Source organism: Antechinus flavipes, chromosome 3, assembly GCF_016432865.1.
Source record: "Antechinus flavipes isolate AdamAnt ecotype Samford, QLD, Australia chromosome 3, AdamAnt_v2, whole genome shotgun sequence".
Taxonomy (NCBI): domain Eukaryota; kingdom Metazoa; phylum Chordata; class Mammalia; order Dasyuromorphia; family Dasyuridae; genus Antechinus; species Antechinus flavipes.
In genome coordinates, this window is record NC_067400.1 from 270812571 (window position 1) to 270835476 (window position 22906).

The 22906-nt window shown below is 31.8% G+C and overlaps 1 protein-coding gene across 1 annotated transcript in view; it reads left to right on the top strand.

The window, feature by feature from the left end:
• Positions 1-22906, top strand: part of DMD (dystrophin) — a 2219276-nt gene that overhangs the window by 595873 nt on the left and 1600497 nt on the right. The window contains exon 13 of the mRNA XM_051991017.1: positions 10746-10865. Coding sequence (XP_051846977.1) covers positions 10746-10865 — 120 coding nt within the window. The remainder of the gene's footprint in view (positions 1-10745; positions 10866-22906) is intronic.

Genomic DNA, 22906 nt, shown 5'->3' on the forward strand with positions numbered 1-22906 from the left:
AATAAATAGATTAGTTTAGGGAGTATTGTCATTTTTATTATATTTGCTTGGCCTATCCAAGAGCACTTAATATTTTCCAATTATTTAAGTCTGACTTTATTTGTGTGGAAAGTGTTTTGTAATTTTGCTCATATAATTCCTTACTTTCCTTTGGTAGATAGATTCCCAAATAATTGCTGTCAACAGTTATTTTGAATGGAATTTCTCTTTGTATCTCTTGCTGTTGGATTTTGTTGGTGATGTATAAAAATGCTGAGGATTTCTGGGGATTTATTTTGTATCCTGCTACTTCGCTAAATTCATGAATTATTTCTAATAGCTTTTTAGTAGAATCTCTGGGGTTCTCTAATTATACCATCATATCATCTGCAAAGAGTGATAGTTTGGTTTCCTCATTGCCTACTCTAATTTCTTTAATCTCTTTTTCGACTCATTACAGAGACTAGTGTTTCTAATACAATATTGATAATAATGGTGATAGTGGGCAACCTCGCTTCACTCCAGATCTTACTGGGAAAGGTTCCAGTTTTTCCCCATTGCATATAATGCTTACTGATGGTTTGAAATATATGCTTCTGACTATTTTAAGGAAAAGTCCATTTATTCCCATTCTCTCAAGTGTTTTTATTAGGAATGGATGTTGGATTTTATCAAATGCTTTTTCTGTATCTATTGAGATGATCATATGGTTTTTGTTAGTTTGGTTATTGATATAGTCAATTATGCTAATAGTTTTCCAAATATTGAACCAGCCCTGCATTCCTGGTATAAATCCTACTTGGTCATAGTGTATTATCCTGGGGATGATTTTCTGTAATCTTTCTGCTAATATTTTATTTAAGATTTTAGCATCAACATTCATCAGGGAGATTGGTCTATTATTTTCTTTCTCTGTTTTCACCCTACTTGGTTTAGATATCAGTATTATGTCTGTGCCGTAAAAGGAGTTTGGTAGGACTCCTTCAATCCCTATTTTTTCAAATAGTTTATATGGCATTGGAGTTAATTGTTCTTTAAATTTTTGGTAGAATTCACATGTAAATCCATCTGGTCCTGGGGATTTTTTCTTAGGGAATTGGTTAATAGCTTGTTCATATATAACTTTTTCTTGGAAAATAAATATTTCCATGCTGAAAAATAGCAAAACTTCAATGGCTCATCACAAATATAAATTGATAAAAGGTCCTGTGGATTCTATATAATTGCTAAAGAGTTTGCTGTGATTATATAACTTTGCTGACTGATTATTTCAAATATATGTTATAATTTATAATGTTGATCTCAATCAGACTCGGGACAGGTAGCTGGCATAATGGGTAGAGCATCAGCCCTGGAGTCAGATAGATGAGTTCAAATACAATCTCAGATACTTGAAACTTACTAGATATGTGATCCTAGGAAAGTCACTTAATCATAATTGCCTAAAAACCAATACCTGCCTCCCACCCTTCAAAAAAAGACAACGGCAATTCTTGCTAGTTCCTGGTCCAGTAGAATCTATAACATGCATTGCCATTTAAGACTTTTTATCACTGTTCCCTTGAACCCAGAGACCAAAATAGATCTTGTTGAGGAGCCTAGCATTGTCTCCATTTAGCTTATTCACCCAAGCTGTGGCAAAGCACATAATGATTTGTTTTTGTTCTTTTTATCTCTACTACCAATCACAGTGTTTTAAACATTGTAGATATAAAAATAAATGATTAGGTAATGGAATTGAATACCATTCAGCATTCAAAATCATTTATGGGCACTTAACTGCAGAAAAGAATAAGGAAGTAATGCATACTATCAAGGAACTTACAATCTAGAATAACAGATAGAATTTTTATGCAAATGAATTTAATATAAAATATGAATAAGTGCATAAAAGAAGTGCAGGTTTCCAAGAGCATTCCAAAAAGGGAAAGGCCACTTCTGTCCAGAGAAGTTAAGGAAATTTTCAAGTAAAAAATCATATTTGAATTATTAGCCTTAGAATCTGGTAGAATGTTGAACCCTGGAGAAGGGAATGATATCTCAAGTAGAAGAACAATGTGTCTATGAAGATCATTTACATAAAATGGTAAAGTTACCTGCCAACTGATGCAAGAGGAACAGTAGATATCTCTCTCCCTTTCCTCTGTTGCCAGTCTTTTCCATACAATTTCTCTTTTCCCACTGAAGATGAATTATTCCCTAATCAGCTGTTCTTACCTCAGTCCCAAAAAGTTTATCCAAGCTTTTATTAAGTAGAATAATGGGGAAAAAAGCAATGTGACTCCATATCCTACCTCAGGACTCACCAGATGGCCACTACTATTTTTACTTCACTTTTTGACATGGGAAAAATAGGAATCAGATTCCTGTTTTCTATACCCTGTCTTGAACAGTTTTATAAAAAGAAACAATTAATGATATTCTTCCTTACACAATTACAGAGCCCTCAATCAGATTCCATCAATGAAGAAAAAGAGGAACTATACTCATATCCATGCTCTCATTGCTTTCTTCACTCTGGCTTTTTATTCTCCATAATGAAGCACACAAAACAGAAGTAATTATTATTTATCATTTTATTTAACTTGTGTTTAGGACTAATTAAACAGAACTGTAAATAAACATTAAAGAACAGAAAAATTTTGAATTTAACATCTGCCCTCCATCTACCTCCCAGACAAAGGGAAGAAGAGAAAGGAGAAATAGATTCTTCAGCATCTGCTATCAATTCTTCTAGAGGGAAAAGTTCCCCAAGAGTGATTCACCCTAGGCATGTAACACTTTTATCTGTTGAACTGTATGGATGCAACAATAATACTCTCTCTCTCTCTCTTTCTCCACATGTGTGTCTGTCTCTACTTTCCTCTTCTCAAGGTTGCTTCTTACATACCTTGAGTCTCTATATACTTCCCAGCTCTATAGAGAGTTTCCTCCACATTAAGGGAAATTTAAAGTTATGACTTTAGGACACAATTTTTCACCAGAAATATATTATATTTTAAATATATATATATATATATATATATATATATATATATATATATATATATATATATATATACATATACATATGTATATATATATGTATATATATATAATATTTATTTATCAGAGAGAATAATAAAAAAGCACAGATGCAAGAGAATATTAGGATGGGTAATCCAATTGTATTCACACCTTGCAGAGAGTGAAACTACTATAAAAATTCAGATTATATAAGCAACAGTAATAGAATTAAGGTGAAATAAGGTTGGAAAGTTAAAACTTCTTATTGGCAGAAATACATAGTATACTATCTCTATTAGCTATACAGCATTATTCTTATCTTTCATACCTATTAAAAGTCATTTTTCAATACCTTAAGTATTAGAGTGAATTGACTAGTAGCTCTATCTATCTTCTGTGTTAAGGGCTTAGTGTCTAGAGACTCCAAAAAAAAGTTTAATTTATTTTTAATGAACTTCCCATGTTTTCATATAATAGGAAAGCACCATCAATTCAACCATTTTTAATTGATGGTTAACACATTCTTCTTATTCCCTAACACAGAGAGAAGTAAACAGAAACTTAACTATATATTGAATCATCAAGACAGAATCAATCTTTACTTAGTGATAATAATACCAACTAAATATGTTGGTAAAGAATCAAATTAGATCATTGTATGTGAAGTGCTTTACAAAACTTAAAGCATGATATTAACATCAATTATAATCATCATTGTTATCTCTTTGCCACTAATCTCTTTATTCTTTTATGGTTCTCTATGCCAGTGAAGGAGGGAGAGATGAACAAGAGTCAAGTCTTATTTTGAAGTCCATATTCTGAGTTAAATAGAGATTAATAAAGAACAACCAAATCATGATGAAGTAGCTATAAAAGTTGAATAACATACATATGTGATGGAAGCAACCAGTATTGTTGCATTATATTTTCTACTAACCAAAGTTTTGCTCAGGGATATACTTAGAGAAATTAAACTTCCTTTGCTTATCTTTCCACAATGAATAAACAAGAGTAATGGGAGAAAAGGGGGAGAATTTACAAATTATAGAGAGGAAGATATTGTATGGGGTCAAGAGAAGACTTCTGAATCTTTAGAGTGATCTAAAAGTGAAAACTAAAGTAATGCCTATCTAATTTTAAAATTCTGTGATTTTCTGCATTCACATAGAATGTATTTTCTGGCCCCATTATCTCCAGTCCACTGTGGCTATATAACTTCTCATTGTGTCTGGTGTTTATTAAATGAGCTGGTATCTCTTTTCTCTGCCATTGGCTTGAGCCCTAGTTAGGCTCAGTGAACTCAAGCCAGTAAGTTGGCTATATTCCTACATTCTTAGAGTACCAGTAAATCTTTCTATTTAACCATTTAATATCAATTACCTTTTACAAGCAGTATATTTACTTTTTTTAAATGGGTTAAAATGTTTGCAATAATTTTCCCTAACTCTGTTAGGGCATTATCCTTTCCATATTGTCCCAGTTTCAGGGAATGGAGGAGTAGAGGATAGAATGGGCTTAAAACTTAGCTCAGTTCCTATATAACACTGAAGAAACCAATGTTTGGTGCATAGTTTGAAAACAACAGACAATTGATGTTCACATGTGTCTATATCTTAGCCATTGCTGGAAAAGGTTCCTGATATTTACTACCAGATGTTGAACTTTAAAAAGATGAAATGTTTTAAGAAGCTTTCTGGAGCTTTCAAACTCAGCAGGTCACAGACTTCCCTCCTTTCACTGGTTACTAAGGTTTCCCAAGTGCTGAAGTAGAGAAAGAAGCTGAAGCTACTAGTCCTTTTATAATTTTTTCCATATTCAGTCAGAGTGTTTTCTTCAGAACATTGTTAGCCTGCCAGAACTAGTTATAAAATATCTGTGTATGCTCCACAATTTATCTCTCTTTCGAAATTTCCTCATATGTTATCATAATTTTCCTGGAGACAGGTTTCTCATGTCCTCCATTTGGAAACACCATCTAAAACATTCTATACATGCACCAAAACTTTATTATATACACATAGTTGACCATTCTCACCTTCAGATAATGACTCTATTTCTGTACAGAATATTATCTAATATTATCTAATATTATCTAGACTCAATGCTATAGAGTTTATAACTAATCCAAATGATGAATCAATAGACATTTAATAAATGCCCTCTTTGTTCCTGCTTTCTGTCTAATGCTGATAATACAACAACAACAAAAAAAAAAATTAGTCTCCCATGTCAAAGAATTAGTCCCATGCAATATTTTGGGAAAGATAGATTATGTGTGTACATGTGTAAATATAGAAAAACAAATAGAGAATTAACATAGAATAAATGAAAAATAGCCAAGTATTACTAGTAGTTTGAGGAATCAGAAAAGACATCAAGTAAAAGGTATTGCAAGAGTTAAGTTTTAAATTAAGGAATTGATAAAGTCAGTGAATTGGAGTAATTTCCAATTTAAGTAGAATTGTCATTTTTAATATATTAGCCCAGACCATCCAAGAGCAAATGATATTTCCAATTGTTTTATCTGACTTTATGTGAGAAGTCTTTTGTAATTGTGTTCATATAGTTCCTGTGTTTTTCTTGGCAGATAGACACCCAAATATTTTATTTTGTGTACAGTTATTTTAAGTGGAATTTCTCTATTTCTTGTCTATGGGATTTGTCAGTAATACACAGAAATATTGATGATTTGTCTGAGTTTATTTTGTATCCTGCAACTTTGTTAAAAGCTGTTAATTGTTTTGAGTAGGTTTATATCATCATCTGCAGAGAGTGATAATTTTATCTCCTCATTGCCTATTCTAATTTTTTTTTCTTTTCTTATTACTAAAGCCAACATTTCTGGTACAATGTTGAATAATAGGGGTAATAATAGGCATCCTTGTTTCACCCCTGATCTTATTGGAAATGTGTCAAGCTTCTCTCCATTACAAATAATTCTTGCTGTTAGTTTTAGATAGATACTGCTTATTATTTTAAGGAAAGCTCCTTTTATCCCTGTGCTCTTCTGGTTTTTAATTGGAATGGGTACTATATTTTGTCAATAGCTTTGCTGCATCTATTGAGAGTATTATATTATTTCTTTTGGTTTTGTTACTGATATGTATGATTATGATCATAGTTTTCCTGATATTGAAACAGCCTTGCATTTCTGGTATAAATCATAGTTCATAATATATTATCCTGCTAATAAGCTGCTGTAGTCTCTTTGCTAATATTTTATTTAAAAATTTTAGAGATTGGTGTGTAAATTTTCTTTCTCTGTTTTGACTCTTCCTAGTTTAGATATCAGTGCCATACTTGTGTCATACCAGTGCCAAATTTGGCAGTACTCCTTCTTTACCTATTTTTACAAATAGTTTTGTAATGCTATTTTCCAATAGCAATAGAATTAAGTAATCTTTAAATATTTGGTAGAATTTACTTGTGAATCCATCTGGCCTTGGATATTTTTTCCTTAGGAATTTCATTATTGAGTTGTTTGATTTATTTTTCTAAAATGGAGCTATTTAACTAATTTATTTCCTCTTCTGTTAGTTTTGGCAATTTATATTTTTGTAAATGTTCTTTGCAGTTAGATTGTCAGACTTGCTGTCATACAGTTGGGCAAAATAGATCTTAATTATTGCTTTAATTTCTTTGTCTTTGGTGGTAAGATCATCATTTTCATTTTTGATGCTGATGATTTGATTTATTTGTTTCCTTTTTCTTATCAAATTAAGCAATGGTTTATCTATGTTGTTGGTTTTTTCATAAAACCAACTCTTAGTTTTATTTATTAGTTCAATAGTTTTCTTAGTTTATATTTTATTAATCTCTCTTTTGAGTTTTAGAATTTCTAATTTGGTATTTAATTGTTTTTTTTTTTTTTAATTTGTTCTTTTTCTAACTTTTTTAGTTACATATCTAATTCATTGATTTCCTCTTTCTCTATTTTATTCATGTAACTATTTAGAGATATAAAATTTCCTCTAAGAATTGCTTTGGCTGAATTCCATAATGCTAATTCCATAATGTTGTCTTATTATTGTCATTCTATTGAAGGCAATCATGGGTTGTTTCTGTGATTTGTTGTTTGATCCACTCATTCTTTAGAATTGGATTATTAAATTTTCAATTATTTTTTAGTTTATCTTTCTCTGCTCCTTATTGAATATGATTTTTATTGCATTAAGGTCTGAAAAGGAAGCATTTACTGTTTCTGCTTTTCTGTATTTGTGAGGTTTTTGTGCCCTTTTATATGGTCAATTTTTGTGTAGGTGCATTGATTTTGTTGATTGTGTACATACATACATAAGATGTAAATACATATTTTTGAAAGTCATTTGTTAAACATTTACCAGCTTCCTCTCATTATGTCAACTGATATTATAGTATTTAAAATTAACATGTCAGCATAATTATGAAAATACTTTTGGTCTCATGAAACACTTTAAATAATCAGGAGGATATTATAGGATTCTTGGTATTACATTTTTTGAAAATAATGTGTTAGGCTATATAATAATAGAATCACATTCTTTCCCCTCACCTCTTATAGGATATGGAGAAAGTAATTTATGACCTAATAAATGTCAGTGATTTTTTTTTTTTATTTTGTTTGTTTTTTTAAAAGTTGGGTTTGGAGGACAGAAATTTGGATAGTAATATTAAAAAACTTGGGATGGTCCATAGTGTTCCTAAAATCTAATGTGAAATTGTGGTAATTGTTACTGAATGAAAACCATCCAATTTCCTTAGTACTTCCTGCAGAATAATGTGTTCAATGGAGGTATTCTGTCTGGTACAGTAATAAATATATGGATAATGAAAACACTGCAAGTGGGGTCATTTAGTACATACTCTTGTGGCACCTGAACATGATCAGTTTTGTGGAACATGAATTTCTGTATAGGAATGGAGAGAGAAAGTTGAAAGAAGATTTACTTTTGGTAAAAATTACAACTTGAAAAAATGCTAAATAAATTACACATCGGTATTGTGTATGATGATTTTATTTTGCAAACCAAGATGAACCAAAATATTTTAATATTTCTTACAAATTTATTCAAAGTCTTCTGTATTCTATAAAATGTTTAAAATGCTAACTAAAAATAATTTGCAAGAACAACTGAAGAATCTGTTTCCATTTTCTGTTTTACAGCAAAAATATTTTTATAAATTTATTCAAGAAAAAATATGAATAGTACACAAAACATCAATACACATACAGAATAGATGTAGACATTTTCTTCCAAATTGCCTCATGTAGACATTTAGAGAGGGAAAGGAAAACAAGAAATTTTACAATGTTTTAAAATATTTGAAGTTGAAAAGTAGACATGATTGAATAAAAAAAAAAGTCTAAGATTGGAAAATTTTAATACAGTATTCATCATGGTTAATCTGTTTAAAGCATAGTACATAAACATTTAATAGTTAAATATAGCCCAGTAAAGTTTCTTTGATATGGCCATTCCTGAATGTCTAGCTCTTTACTCAGTGACTAGGACTACAAAACCTTAAATAACCAATAAGTTTTTGACTAGAAGCATTATTTTTGACTTTCAAACAATTTAACATAAAATTTATTCTCATTTTGTTTTGTTTTGTTTTGTTTTTTTGTTTTTGTTTTTTGCTGAGGCAGGTGGAATTAAGTGACTTGCAAAAGGCCACAAAGCCAGGAAGTGTTAAGTGTCTGAGATCAGATTTGACCTCAGGTCCTCCTGACTTTAGGGCTGGTGCTCTATTTATGACATTAACTAGCTGCCCCATAAAATTTATTAGTAAGATTATTTAAATATTCAAATTTTAATTTATTTAATATATTTAAAATACATTCATATTACCTCTCCCAATCCCCTGACCCTTTGACAAGAGATTATTTCAATTAGTGTTTTCTGTCAGGAGACCCTACTGCAATATGTGGCACTGCAACAGGACCAGAATTTGATGAATTGAATTGACTTGTGCAGAAAATCCTAAATATCTGACATGTAAAAAGTAGTGTCTGGTCTGTATTAAGAGAATGAAATTTATGGTGTGGTGAGACATCAAGCATACAAATCTTCTTGGAATGATCTTGAATACTCTTATATAAGTAACTCTTAACAGGATTATTGTAACATTAGCAACTTTCTCTTGCACATGAACGGAGTTCCTTCCTTTATCTGAACCCAGGGCCATAGTTTTTCTTTAGTGCAGATTGTATAGGGCTTGTGAAAGCATGTTTGCAATCAATATCAACTGATGGTGAGCTGAAAGCCAGGTTCAACAACTCAGAACTTTAGTTCTTTAAGTTAGTAACCTGTATGACCCTTGAATTATATTTTGAATAATTACAACAAAAAAAAAATTTTTTTTTTCCCAGCAGGAGGAGGAGATGGATAGAAAGGAGATAAAGGAGAAAGTGATGTTGATTGAAGTGTCTTCTTGCTTATCTAGCCCCTAATTTAATTATTTTTGGCAGAGAGGAGGGGTGGGGATAAGAGGGGTATAGTTGAAGGAAGGTTTGCAAGAATCATAATGATCAGGTTTACATAGTTTACAAGATATTAAAAGTCAATGAATATTCGGGTACGATAGTGAGTACCAGTAATCCCATCTACCTGCTACTTAGGGAAACTGTTGAATTGCTTGTGCATCTACAAAGACTTTGCATAGATATGGGAAACCTTAGGAAGGGGAAATGTAAGGAAAACCAAGGTCACAAATGGAGTAGTTCATTCCTTCTGAGTTAGTCAGCCATGGGATCTGGCTTGTTAATATTAGGATCAGGTTCATCAGTGATTATATCATTTCCAGCCTGGGTGAAAAATCAGTGACTCTTATGGCTCTTGAACTCAAAATTAATGTATTTTCTAAATCTTTGTCTCCTTCACTTTGTCTGTTAGGAGCAGTGACAGTTGTTGCACCAAAGTTCCCTTTTTAATGTTGTGACCCAGTTTCTCCTATTGTCCTATTTAGTTATTCTTTAGGTTATAACCTTTCCCTCTTAATGTTTGAGATAAAAGTTTTATAGACATTCCTTCTTAATGTTTGATAAGATAAAGTTTTATCCATTTTGGATGTCATTAGAATATCAGTAACCTCCCCCACCATTAGGTTATCCCCATCTAGGTGCCTCCCCCACTATGTCATTGTTCTTGTTATCCTATAAAAAAAGCTTACTGTCCTGATAATGGGGCTAGACTCTTTGAGATGATAGTCTCCTCTAGCCCTGAGATCAACATGGATCCATTGGTCCCAGTATTTCTCTCCATTTAATAAACTATGAATTGGTCTCTAATCTCTTGTCTTGCTCAGTTTCTTCAGCATTACAAGTCTTGATGTTCCCATAGACTACCACATATAGACACTAAAGACAATATTTCTGAGACAAATTCACCATATATATTTTTTGTTTACACATAGTTATTTGCATATTGTCTCTCTTCTTAAATCACAAATTCCTTCAGAGAAGTATTCTTTTCTTAAAATTTGATTTTCTTTCTATTTCCAGTGTTTTGTATAGTAGCTGGAACACAGTGCTTAATGAATTTTAAATGCATGTTTGCACAATATTGTCAGAAGATGAAATTTCCAGGGATGAAAGAATTCCCAAAATATTAATCACAATTTAGCTGTTGAATTATTTTAAAAATAAAAAACCATTCATGTGTGTATTGTTTGAATTAATTGATAATAATTGACATTTATGATCCAATTTAAGATGTTATTTAAGATGTACTAAGAATTCATGGAGGACTTTTTTTCTCTCTTCCAATCATTTTGGTTTCCAGGTGCTTCAAGAAGATTTAGAGCAAGAACAAGTTAGAGTCAATTCTCTCACTCACATGGTGGTAGTGGTGGATGAAACTAGTGGTGACAAAGCAACTGCTGACCTGGAGAAACAGTTACAGGTAACTGATTTATTAATTAATACAGTAATATTTATTATAATAGAATTAGTAGAATAAATATATTCTATATAATAGAATCAATAGAAGAAAATTCATTAAAACAGAATAATTTATTAATAGAATAAAAGGTAATCTGAGTATTTAGAATATATCTAAGTTGCCCTAAAAGAGTCTAAAAATCAATATTGAATACATTTATCAAAATTCCTCATAATAAATTAATCTTCTTCCCTTATCCACACATATATATTGATTTCCTCTTGTTTTGTGTGTACTGTTTTCATTCATTAGAATGCTGAATTTTGGCAAAGGATCTCTCTGTAACTGAGTTATGTTTGCTTTATCACAACCCCTAACAATGGAAAATATTTGTTATAAATATTAGATGTGGTGGAAATTTACAAAATTACATGACTTTTGTCCTTAAAAACTTTTTATCTATTGTGAGAGGAAAAGAAAAAGAAATCAATGCAATAACCCTTATATTATTTAGTGGGGGGGGTGTGTACACATTTGGGTAAATTTTGACTTAAATCCTAGCCTTAGAAACATAACCCATAACCATTTTATGATGACATTCTGAATCATATGGTGATAATGTTATAACCAAATCCATCTACTTCCCATATCTATTAATTTGCCTTGATTGACCCCTTTACACTTTTCTCTTTGAATCACTAATTTCTTTCAAGATTCTACTTAAGCATCCTCTTTCTTGGGAACTTTCCCTATGTCCCTACTTCCCTATGCCTAGTGTTCTTCCCTCCAAATATCTCATGCCCATTTTTCATGTGTGAGTGTGAGGGAGATGAGGGGAGGGGAGTGAGAGGGAGATGGGGTGGGAGGAGTGGAAAGAGAGGGAGAAAGAGAGAAAGGAGCTAAAAATACAGGTTTTGAATGCACGACTCTAAACTAGTCACCTAAATTCTTAGTAACTTGAACACATTTTGTACACATAAATACCAAAGAAAATACTTTGGGTAGAAATTTTTAATTAAGAGTTCCCTACATTATTGAAATAGCAGATCTGATTTTTTTTTAAAAAATAGATTTAAATATAGAGGGATCGTAGCATAAACAAGGACCTCCTAAATCACAAAGGATATATTTAAATAGCTATGAAATGCAGCTGAATTTAATATTATTTCCTTAATCTCACAGTTGGATATAGGAAAAATAAATCCATTATTTTAGAGTTCAAGGCAAAGAATAAACCAGTAAAATTAATGGAACAGAGGGAAGGAGTTTCAAAATGGAAAAGTTTCCTAACTCAATAAACTTGCCAAATATGTAGTACCTGATTTAGGAACCTGAAGATTATGGTTATGAACTAAATTTTTCTCCCTTCTTCCCCCATTTGAAGAAATCACAAATAATGTTTAAAACAAAGACAGAATGTTCTTGCTGTTTGAAGAAGAAAAGGAATTCATATAATAGTAATATTGCCTTTAGACTTATTAATAAAAATGATTAAGTCACAGAAGACAGAAGACATTCCTAGATTAAAGCAAGCAAAAGGAGTAGTCTGTTGGGGAAGAAGAAAAATGTTATATGAAATAACAGTCACAGAATATGAGCAAAATAATAATCCTTCCTCAGACACATAGTAGCTTTTTAAACTAAGTGCCACATGCTTTATTTTCCTTATCTGTTATTATGAAGAGGTTGGACTTGATGATCTCCAATATTTTTTCCCAGCTCTAAATCTATTATTCTATAAACTAATTCTTAGGGAAGGGATGGAACTAAAGCATAAAAGGGAAATTGGTCCAGGATCCTATTCTGGAGCCATTTGGGGAAAATGAGTGTGACCCAACTTAATTTCAGAGAAAGAGCAGAAAAAAAAATTCTGATTAAAACATTACAAAACTAAAACAATGCTCTGGACAGAAAATGTAAGAGGAAAGGAGCTCATTATTACAGTTTGGTGCCATACTATAAGAAAAAGTGGTGAGTGCCCAAGATAGCAGTTTCTGTGAAGAAAAGATTATCTTCCTTTATGATCACAACATGCTACTATTGAAAAAAAAAAAAAAAACCAAATCAGAAACATGCCTTTTATTTTAGGCACAAATATGGCTAATTAACATATTTACTATCCAAGCCATTTCTAAGTCCTCCAGTTAAATTGCATAATTTTTCCATATCTATGAATATTTCTCTTTCCCCAAAATAATTGGACATAATCTTTATAGGGAGTTAAGTGGAACAGTAGATGTAGTGTACAACCTTCAGTCAGGAAGAACTTTGTTGAAATTCAGCCTCATGCATTTAGTAGCTGTGGAGCTCTGGGCAAATCTTCTAATTTCTGGTTGTCTCAGTTTCTTCATCTGTCAAATGAACATCACAATAACATAAACCACCTAGATTTGTTGTGAGAATTAAATGATGTAATAGTTATAAAGTGCTTAGTGTAGTGCTTGGTACACAGTAAACTTTAAATAAATAGTAGCTATCATCATTATTACTAAAGAATGCTTGAAAAAAAGAACATCTTATAACATATTAAAATACAGCTTTGAATGAACATTCTAGAACCAAAATCATTACTCTTTTTAATTCTTTGACCATTGATTGCAAGGGATTCTTCCTAGCAAATAATATCTGCATCTTTTTTGAATGGAGAAAAATAAGTCTCAGGGTCAATTGGTCTGGGGGATGGAAGAAAAGGTGCCTGATACACTTCCCAAAGATGAAGAAGTCAAGGATCTTCACTGGGCTTGAGATAATCAATTAAATTTTATTTTCTATCTTTTATCCATTTATCTAAGAAAGGTCTTTTTCTTTTTCTTTCTTTTTCTCCCCACCATTTTTTACCTTTCTAAGTAGATAAATCTAGAAAAGGTTATGGGACTTCTTATTATTTCCAGAGATGCTGAATATGATTTTACCTTATGCCTCCTCTTTGCTTCATTAAATTGCCAATGTCTTGAATTAACAATTGCTAGCACCAAATATATATGAAATAGATGCTTATAATCAATAGATAAATTAAACAGCAAAAAAAATCACAAAAAATCATATTTATAGGAAGTTCTTGAATTATTAGTAATGTGACATTGTAAAATTGTATCCTAGGGTCCTGTGCAAATTGTTTTTCTTCTCATTGATATATAGAGGCAGAAATTAAATTCAACCAAAAGAACTACCAATTAAAATGCCTATCAAGCAATTTTGAAGCAGAAACTGGTTTATAGATCATATAAAGAAAACACAAATGAGAAAAAAGAATAGAAATGAAACATTTTTAGTAATTATATTTCTATTTCCTGATATCTAAAACCAACTAAATAGATCTTGAAATACAAAGCTGTTGTATTAAATATTTAAAATAACATATTTGATTAATCATTATCAGCTTTTTTTTGCATGCCATTTGTGTTATTTGAATATATAGATAGAGGACATAACACCAGAAAAATAGCTTTTCTCTGGTTTCATCTGGAACTATCAGGAATATCTATAGAAACAGTAGGAAAATACACAATACTAGTTTACCTAAATGAAATGTTCTTTTATTAGTTTAAACATTTCATTCCTATTTAAGCACATAATTAAAAAAAAAAGACAAAATACTTAGGGTTAATGTTGATAGGAGAAAGAAATTGGAAGGAAAAGGAAACCCATTATCAAGATGCTAAGGCTATTCACTTCAGGGGAAAATAATGGGAAATGTTCAGATGTTTCTTCCCAGTTCTTTACCTTCTACTTACCTAATAGACAAATTTATGAAAGGTGAGGGAAAAAACCAGCAGTAGTCTTTAAAACTGTTGTAAATATTTTGAGCAAGGCAAGTGACAGAAATGGTGCCAGGAAATTACTCAGGAGCAAATCACACATAAGTGTGGAGTGTGAATGGGAACACTACAGATTTTGATGTACAGACTCTTTAACAGTTTCTAGGAAACCAACTGACAAAATTCATGATCTGCTAACTTGTGTGTGACTATTTTTTTTCTCACATGGATTATATGCCAGCCCCAACACATTGACCAGTCTTTCAGTTTGGCAGCAAGTTCTTATATACCACTCTAGTTCTCCAGAAGCATTCAGCAAACTGCATGAAAGGTTTGGAAAAGCAAAATAAAGACCATCTGGTTTGCCTGTGGTGGAAGTTACTACATAATACTTCTTTAGAATGTGGTATACTACTAAATAACAAGGTCAGGATTAATGGTAACTAATGCTGTTCCTAGCAGAGTTTAAAGTGACTATGAAGTATATCTTCTGTGTTTTACTTATTTTTTGTTTTAGCAAATTCCCAAATTTGTTTAATTAAGGTGTCTGAAGGGATGATAGATTCATCACCTACTAGGATTTTCCCTTTCCAGTGCAACATGGATTAGGCCTACTTTTATTTATTTGTTTGTTTGTTTCTGTTTGTTTTGGTTTCCTCTAAAAGGCAACAAAACTTTCTTTGGAACTGGATTGTTTCTGGTTATATTTATTTGGATTTCTGGTCCGAGGGCTTTAAAAAGACCTTCCCACAAGGAGGTAGAGTTTTTTGTAGTTGTCAGATGTCCCAAGTCCCCCAAAATTCCTACTCCTTGACCTCCTGACAAAAACTTATTCCACATAGAGAGGTCAGAGGGAGCAGATAGCAGGGTATCTATGCAACATAAGTGATTTAGGATCTTTATTTTCTTTCTGAGATAATGGTTAAGTAAACCTTTTGCCAGCTGTTAAATGACTTACGACTATTTCATCTTTTGAATGTGAATAGGGAAGTATCACCAACTGTAATAGAAAAGAAAGATGAAGTAAAAAAAATTAGTTTCAAATGTCTAATCACCTTTTACCATTTTTTGAGGTAAATACCACATTTTAGAAATTAGATGTAGTTTTCCAAAATGGTGCTTTAGCAACATATTTTACATAAGCCATTATACATCGTGTTTCTAATGTATTTGATGATGATATAATGTTCTTAAGATGCAGGGTTGCATTATGGCTAAAGGATTACTCTCCAAGAAAGCAAAACCTGAGTTAAAAATATTACCTCTGATAAAATATGGCTATGTCATTGGACAATAATTCATTTAACTTCTCAGTATCTAAGCAATGCTATGTTTAAGTTGAAGAGAAGACATGTTTCTGTATTAGTACTATTAGCTTCACCTGAATGAATTACAGGAATAATATCACAAGTCAATAGTCAATTATTAAGTGCCTTTTAGTTACCAGACACTGCTAAGCACTGACCATAGCACAAAAAAGACAAAAGTTCATGATTTCCAAGAGTCTAATGGGGAAAGACAACAAGAAAATAATATGTACAAACAAGCTAGATATTTGGATGAAAAGGAAATCATTAACAGATAGAAGCTCCTATCCCTATCTTCTTTTCACTATTTCTTTTTTTAAGCACACCTGTCTTTATACAAATGATAGTTAATAATGTGCCATGTGGATAGAATTCTTAAATACACATATATAGCCATATGTATGAATAATTTGTTGACATTATTTTTTTTAAATTCAAGTCTCTCCCACACACTCATACTCCCCCTCGTACTGAGAAGACAAGCAATATAAACTAGTACAATTTGAAATAGAATTTTCTCACTTTTTCTTGTTTTCTCAAAATATGTCTAATATGGAAATATATTTTACATGATTTCAAGTATCCATGTGAAATCATTCAAAATATATTTCCATGTTAGACATATTTCACAAAAAGCAAGAAGTGAGAAAATTTACTTCAGATTGAACTCAGAGTTCATCAATTTTCTCTCTGGATTTGAGTAGCATTTTTTTTTTATCATGAATCCTTTGGAATAATCTTATATCATTGTAAATTGTCATAAATCAGAATAACCAAGTCTTCCACAATTTTACTATTATAATATTGTTGTTACTGTGCACAGTGATCTTCTGATTCCTCTCACTTCATTTTGCATCAGTTCATGTAGCTCTTGCCATGTTCTTTTTCCCCTAAAACTATCTTCTTTGTCATATCCTATAACATAATAATACTATTTCACAATCATGTGCTACAACTTGTTGAGCCATTCCCCCATTAGTGAACATCCCTTCAATTTTTCAATTCTTTGCTACCACAAAAAGAGCTGTTATAAATACTTTTCTACATATAGACATGTCTCCTCCACTTTTGTTTTCTTTGATCTCTTTGGGATACAGATCTAGTAGTGGTATTTTTGGATCTAGAAGAATATACAATTTTATAGCCCTTTGGGCATAGTTCAAAATCGCTGTCCAGAATAGGTTAGACCAGTTTTCTACTCCACCATATATTCATTAGTGTAACTTTGTTTTTTTTTTCTTTTTCTCTAGCACTTATTATTTCTGATATATATAAGGTGGTACCTTAGAGTTTTAATCTGTTTTTATTTAAAGAAATTATTTAGAGCATATTACCCTCATCACTATAGACAGCTTTAATTTCTTCTTCTGAAAATTGCCTGCTTATATCTTTAACTATTTATCTATTAATGAATAACTCTTATTTTTATAAATTTGACTACATTCTATATTCAGTTTATATCTAGGAAATAAGGTCTTAATCAGAAAACTTGCCATAATACTTCATTTTCTATGGTACTTTTTTAAAAAACAAAATAGTTTTCCTGCTTGTCTCTTTTAAGTAGATCTGTTTTTGCTTTTGCTTTGCCGAGATCATGATTGCTGCTCCTGCTTATTTCTTTTTAGTTCTACTGAAAGCATATTAGATTTCTGTTTTAGTCCTTTATTTTAACATTATGTGTTTTTCTCTTTCAAATGTACCACTTGTACATAAAATATTGTTGGATTCAGATTTCAAATTGAGTCTGCTGTATCTTCTGTTTCTTATAGGGTAATCTTATCCCATGTACATTCACAGTTATAAAAGGGTAATTTCCTTTCGTTCCATTTTTTCTGTTTCCTTTCCTTTCTCTCTTTTCATTTTGTTTCTTCTTATAAGTCTATTTTATGGGGCAAGTAGGTGATGCAGTGGATAGAATACCAGCCCTGATCTGAGTTCAAATCTGGTCTTAGACACTTAACAATTCCTATCTGTGTGATCCTGGACAAGTCACTTAACCCCACTTGCCTCAGGAAAAAAAGTCTATTTTACTGCTAACCACTGCCTTTCTTAATCTATTCTTTCTTTTATCCCTCTCCTCTTTTATTTCCTTACTGAGTAAGTTATATTTCTATACTCTTCTGAATGTGTATTCTTTCCCCTTTGAAGGAATTTTTATGACTAAGGTTCAAGGACTGCTTGCCATCACTCTTTATTTCCCCCTCTGCTATAAAAACTCTTCTTTACATACCTCTGTTATGTGAAAGAAAATTCTTCATTCTCTTTCTCCCTCCATTCTTTCCTCAGTGTATCCTTTTTTTATCCCCTCATTTTTTTGTGGAGATAATTCCCACATAACCAACTAACATTCATATCCTCTACTTATGTAAATTCTTTTAACTGCCCTAATAATGATAAAGTTCTTGGGAATTACATGTGTCATCTTCCCATATAGGAATGTAAACAGTTTAATTTTATTGAGTCCCTTATGATTACTCTTTCACATTTACATTTTAATGCTTCTCTTGAATCTTGTATTTGAATGACAAATTTTCTATTCAGCTCTAGTCTTTTCATCAGGAGTACTTGAAAGCCTCTATATTACTGAAATTTTTCCCTGAACAATTATACTCGGGTTTTGTGGATAGGCTCTTTTTGGTAATAATCCTAACTCCTTTGATTTCAGGAATATCATTTTCCAAGATCCCTACTACTTTAATATGGACTTTGTTAAATCTTGTGTGATCAAAGCTAAGACTCCCCAGTGTTTGAATTATTTTTCTCTGGATGTTTGAAGGAATTTCTCTGACCTGAAGTTTATAAATTTAACTATAGTATTTTTGGGTGTTTTTATTTTGGGTTCTCTTTTAGGAGATGATCATTGGATTCTTTCAATTTCCATTTTACCTTATGAATCAAAAATAAAAGCAAATTTTTCCTTGATAATTGATTGAAATATGTTCTTAAAATATCACTTCTTGATCTATTTTCCAGGTCAGTCAAGATATTTCACATTTTCTTCTATTTTTTCATTGTTTTCATTGTTTTGACTTTTTTTATTTCTTGTCTCATTAAATCATTAATTTCTACTTGTCCAACTCTAATTTTATGATTTCTTTTCTTCAGTAATTTTTTTTTATGTTCAATTCTGTTTTTAAGGTATTATTTTCTTTAGTATTTGTGCTCCTTTTACCAGTTGTTGATTCTTTTTTTTCATAATTTTCGTACATCACTCTCACCTCCCCCTTTTTTCCTCTTTCTTAACTTTTTTTAATGCTTCTAGAAATTCATGTTGTGCTTTGATCCAATTAAAATTTTTTTTTGAAACTTTGTCTTCACTGAACCAGCTACACCCAGTGAAAGAACTCTGGGAAATTACTAAGACCCATTATATTGAATCCCCAATCCCTATATTTTTGCCTGCATTTTAAATTTTTTTTTATTTCCTTCACAGGCTAATTGTACAATATTTCAGAGTCCGATTCTTTTTATATGGCAAAATAACGGTTTGGACATGTAAACTTATTTTGTGTTTAATTTATACTTTAATATATTTAACATGTCCTGGTCATCCTGACATCTAGGAGAGGAAGTGGGGTGAAGGAGGGGAAAACATGCAACAAAAGGTTTGGCAATTGTTAATGCTGTAAAATTACCCATGCATATAACTTGTAAATAAAAGGCTATTTTTTTTTAAATTTTATTTTATTTAATAATAACTTTGTATTGACAGAATCCATGCCAGGATAATTTTTACACGACATTATCCCTTGCAATCACTTATGTTTCGTTTTTTTCCCCTCCCTCCCTCCTCCCCCCCCCCAGATGGCAAGCAGTCCTATATATGTTAAATATGTTGCAGTATATCCTAGATACAATACATATTTGCAGAACCAAACAGTTCTCCCGCTGCACAGGGAGAATTGGATTCAGAAAATAACTCGGGAAGAAAATCAAAAATGCAAATAGTTCACATTCATTTCCCAGTATTCCTTCTTTGGGTGTAGCTGTTTCTGTCCATCATTTCTCCAATGAAACTCAGTTAAGTCTCTTTGTCAGAGAAATCCACTTCCATCAGAATACATCCTCATACAATATCGTTGTCGAAGTGCACAATGATCTCCTGGTTCTGCTCCTCTCACTTAGCATCAGTCCATGTAGGTCTCTCCAAGCCTCTCTGTATTCATCCTGCTGGTCATTCCTTACAGAGCAATAATATTCCATAACATTCATATACCACAATTTATCCAGCCATTCTCCAATTGATGGGCATCCATTCATTTTCCAGTTTCTAGCCACTACAAACAGGGCTGCTACAAACATTTTGGCACATACAGGTCCCCTTCCCTTTTTTAGTATCTCTTTGGGGTATAAGCCCAATAGAAACACTGCTGGATCAAAGGGTATGCACAGTTTGATAACTTTTTGGGCATAATTCCAGATCGCTCTCCAGAATGGCTGGATTCGTTCACAACTCCACCAACAATGCATCAGTGTCCCCGTTTTCCCGCATCCCCTCCAACATTCATCATTATTTTTTCCTGTCATCTTAGCCAATCTGACAGGTGTGTAGTGATATCTCAGAGTTGTCTTAATTTGCATTTCTCTGATCAAAAGTGATTTGGAACACTCTTTCATGTGAGTGGTAATAGTTTCAATTTCTTCATCTGAAAATTGTCTGTTCATATCCTTTGACCATTTATCAATTGGAGAATGGCTTGATTTTTTATAAATTTGAGTCAGTTCTCTATATATTTTGGAAATGAGGCCTTTATCAGAACCTTTAATTGTAAAGATGTTTTCCCAGTTTGTTACTTCCCTACTAATCTTGTTTGCATTTGTTCTGTTTGTACAAAGGCTTTTTAATTTGATATAATCAAAATTTTCTATTTTGTGATCAGTAATGGTCTCTAGTTCATCTTTGGTCACAAATTTCTTTCTCCTCCACAAGTCTGAGAGATAAACTATCCTATGTTCCTCTAATTTATTTATAATCTCTTTCTTTATGCCTAGGTCATGGACCCATTTTGATCTTATCTTGGTATGTGGTGTTAAGTATGGGTCCTTGCCTAATTTCTGCCATACTAATTTCCAGTTATCCCAGCAGTTTTTATCAAATAATGAAATCTTATCCCAAAATTTAGAATCTTTGGGTTTGTCAAACACTAGATTGCTATAGTTGACTATTCTGTCTTGTGAACCTAACCTTTTCCACTGATCAACTAATCTATTTCTAAGCCAATACCAAATGGTTTTGGTGACTGCTGCTTTATAATATAATTTTAGATCAGGTACAGCTAGACCACCTTCATTTGATTTTTTTTTCATTAATTCCCTTGAGATTCTCGACTTTTTATTGTTCCATATGAATTTTGTTGTTATTTTTTCTAAATCATTAAAATATTTTCTTGGAAGTCTGATTGGTATAGCACTAAATAAATAGATTAGTTTAGGGAATATTGTCATCTTTATTATATTCGCTCAGCCTATCCAAGAGCACTTAATATTTTTCCAATTATTTAAGTCTGACTTTATTTGTGTGAAAACTTTTTTGTAATTTTGCTCATATAATTCCTGACTTTCCTTTGGTAGGTAGATTCCCAAATATTTTATGCTATCAACAGTTATTTTGAATGGAATTTCTCTTTGTATCTCTTGCTCTTGGATTTTGTTGGTGGTATATAAGAATGCTGAGGATTTATGGGGATTTATTTTGTATCCTGCTACTTTGCTAAAATTATGAATTATTTCTAATAGCTTTTTAGTAGAATCTCTGGGGTTTTCTAGGTATACCATCATATCATCTGCAAAGAGTGATAGTTTGGTTTCCTCATTGCCTACTCTAATTCCTTTAATCTCTTTCTCGACTCTTATTGCAGAGGCCAGTGTTTCTAATACAATATTGAATAGTAATGGTGATAGTGGGCAACCTTGCTTCACTCCAGATCTTACCGGGAAAGGTTCCAGTTTTTCCCCATTGCATATGATGCTTACTGAAGGTTTAAAATATATGCTCCTAACTATTTTAAGGAAAAGTCCTTTAAATAAAAGGCTATTTAAAAAAAAAAGGATAATAAGTAATGGGTTTGAATATATAAACTGCAATCTCAAAAAAAAGAAAGAAAGAAAGAAAGAAAGAAAGAAAGAAAGAAAGAAAGAAAGAAAGAAAGAAAGAAAGAAAGAAAGAAAGAAAGAAATTTTGTCGTCATCTGATTCTATTTTTTGGTCTTCTTCCCTGACCAAAGATTTAGTAGATTTTTATGATAAAATTCTATTTTTGTTGTTGTTAGTTCATTTTTCCAATCTATTTCTTGACTTGGAATTTTATGATAAATTTGGATTCTCCTGATCTATGAATGGGGAAGCCTTGTCCCAAGCTTCAAGCTTTTTGTGCTGCTATTTTTAGAACTAATTCTGGGGATCCAGCAAAAAGCACCTAGTGCTATCTGTTGAAAAGCAACTACAGAAGCAGATAGATCTAGGCCTCAATTAGTATTTAGACAATTCTAGCTCAACCCAATGTCTAGATAGTCTTGTCCCAAGCCAAAGAAGGAGGCTTAACTAGACATTTCTAAAAATGCGGTTTAATCTTTACAACCACTCAAAACTAAGCAGAGTTTTCACATTATCCACAAGATAACATAGTTTGTCCCAAATATAGGTCCCAAACCCAGATACTATATGAGTAAAAAGAAGAAAATTAAGAAATTACCTTGTACTGACAGTTACCCAAGAAGTAAACCCACAAAAAACAAAACAACAACAACCACAAAAACCCTCCAACAAATTCAAGTAAATTCAAGTAAAATCTTCGAGGAAAAGAAAGGCCCTCTTCACAACTATAAAAACAATTAAAAGAATTTATTTCCCATCAAGAAATATAAAACATGCAAAGGAATTAAAGGGACACCTAAATAGATAAGGAAAATACAGGATGCATTCATGTTAGCACATAAAGTCCCTTCAGAAGGCAAATGAATTGCAAATGTGGTGTTCTAATATTCCTTGTAAATCATCC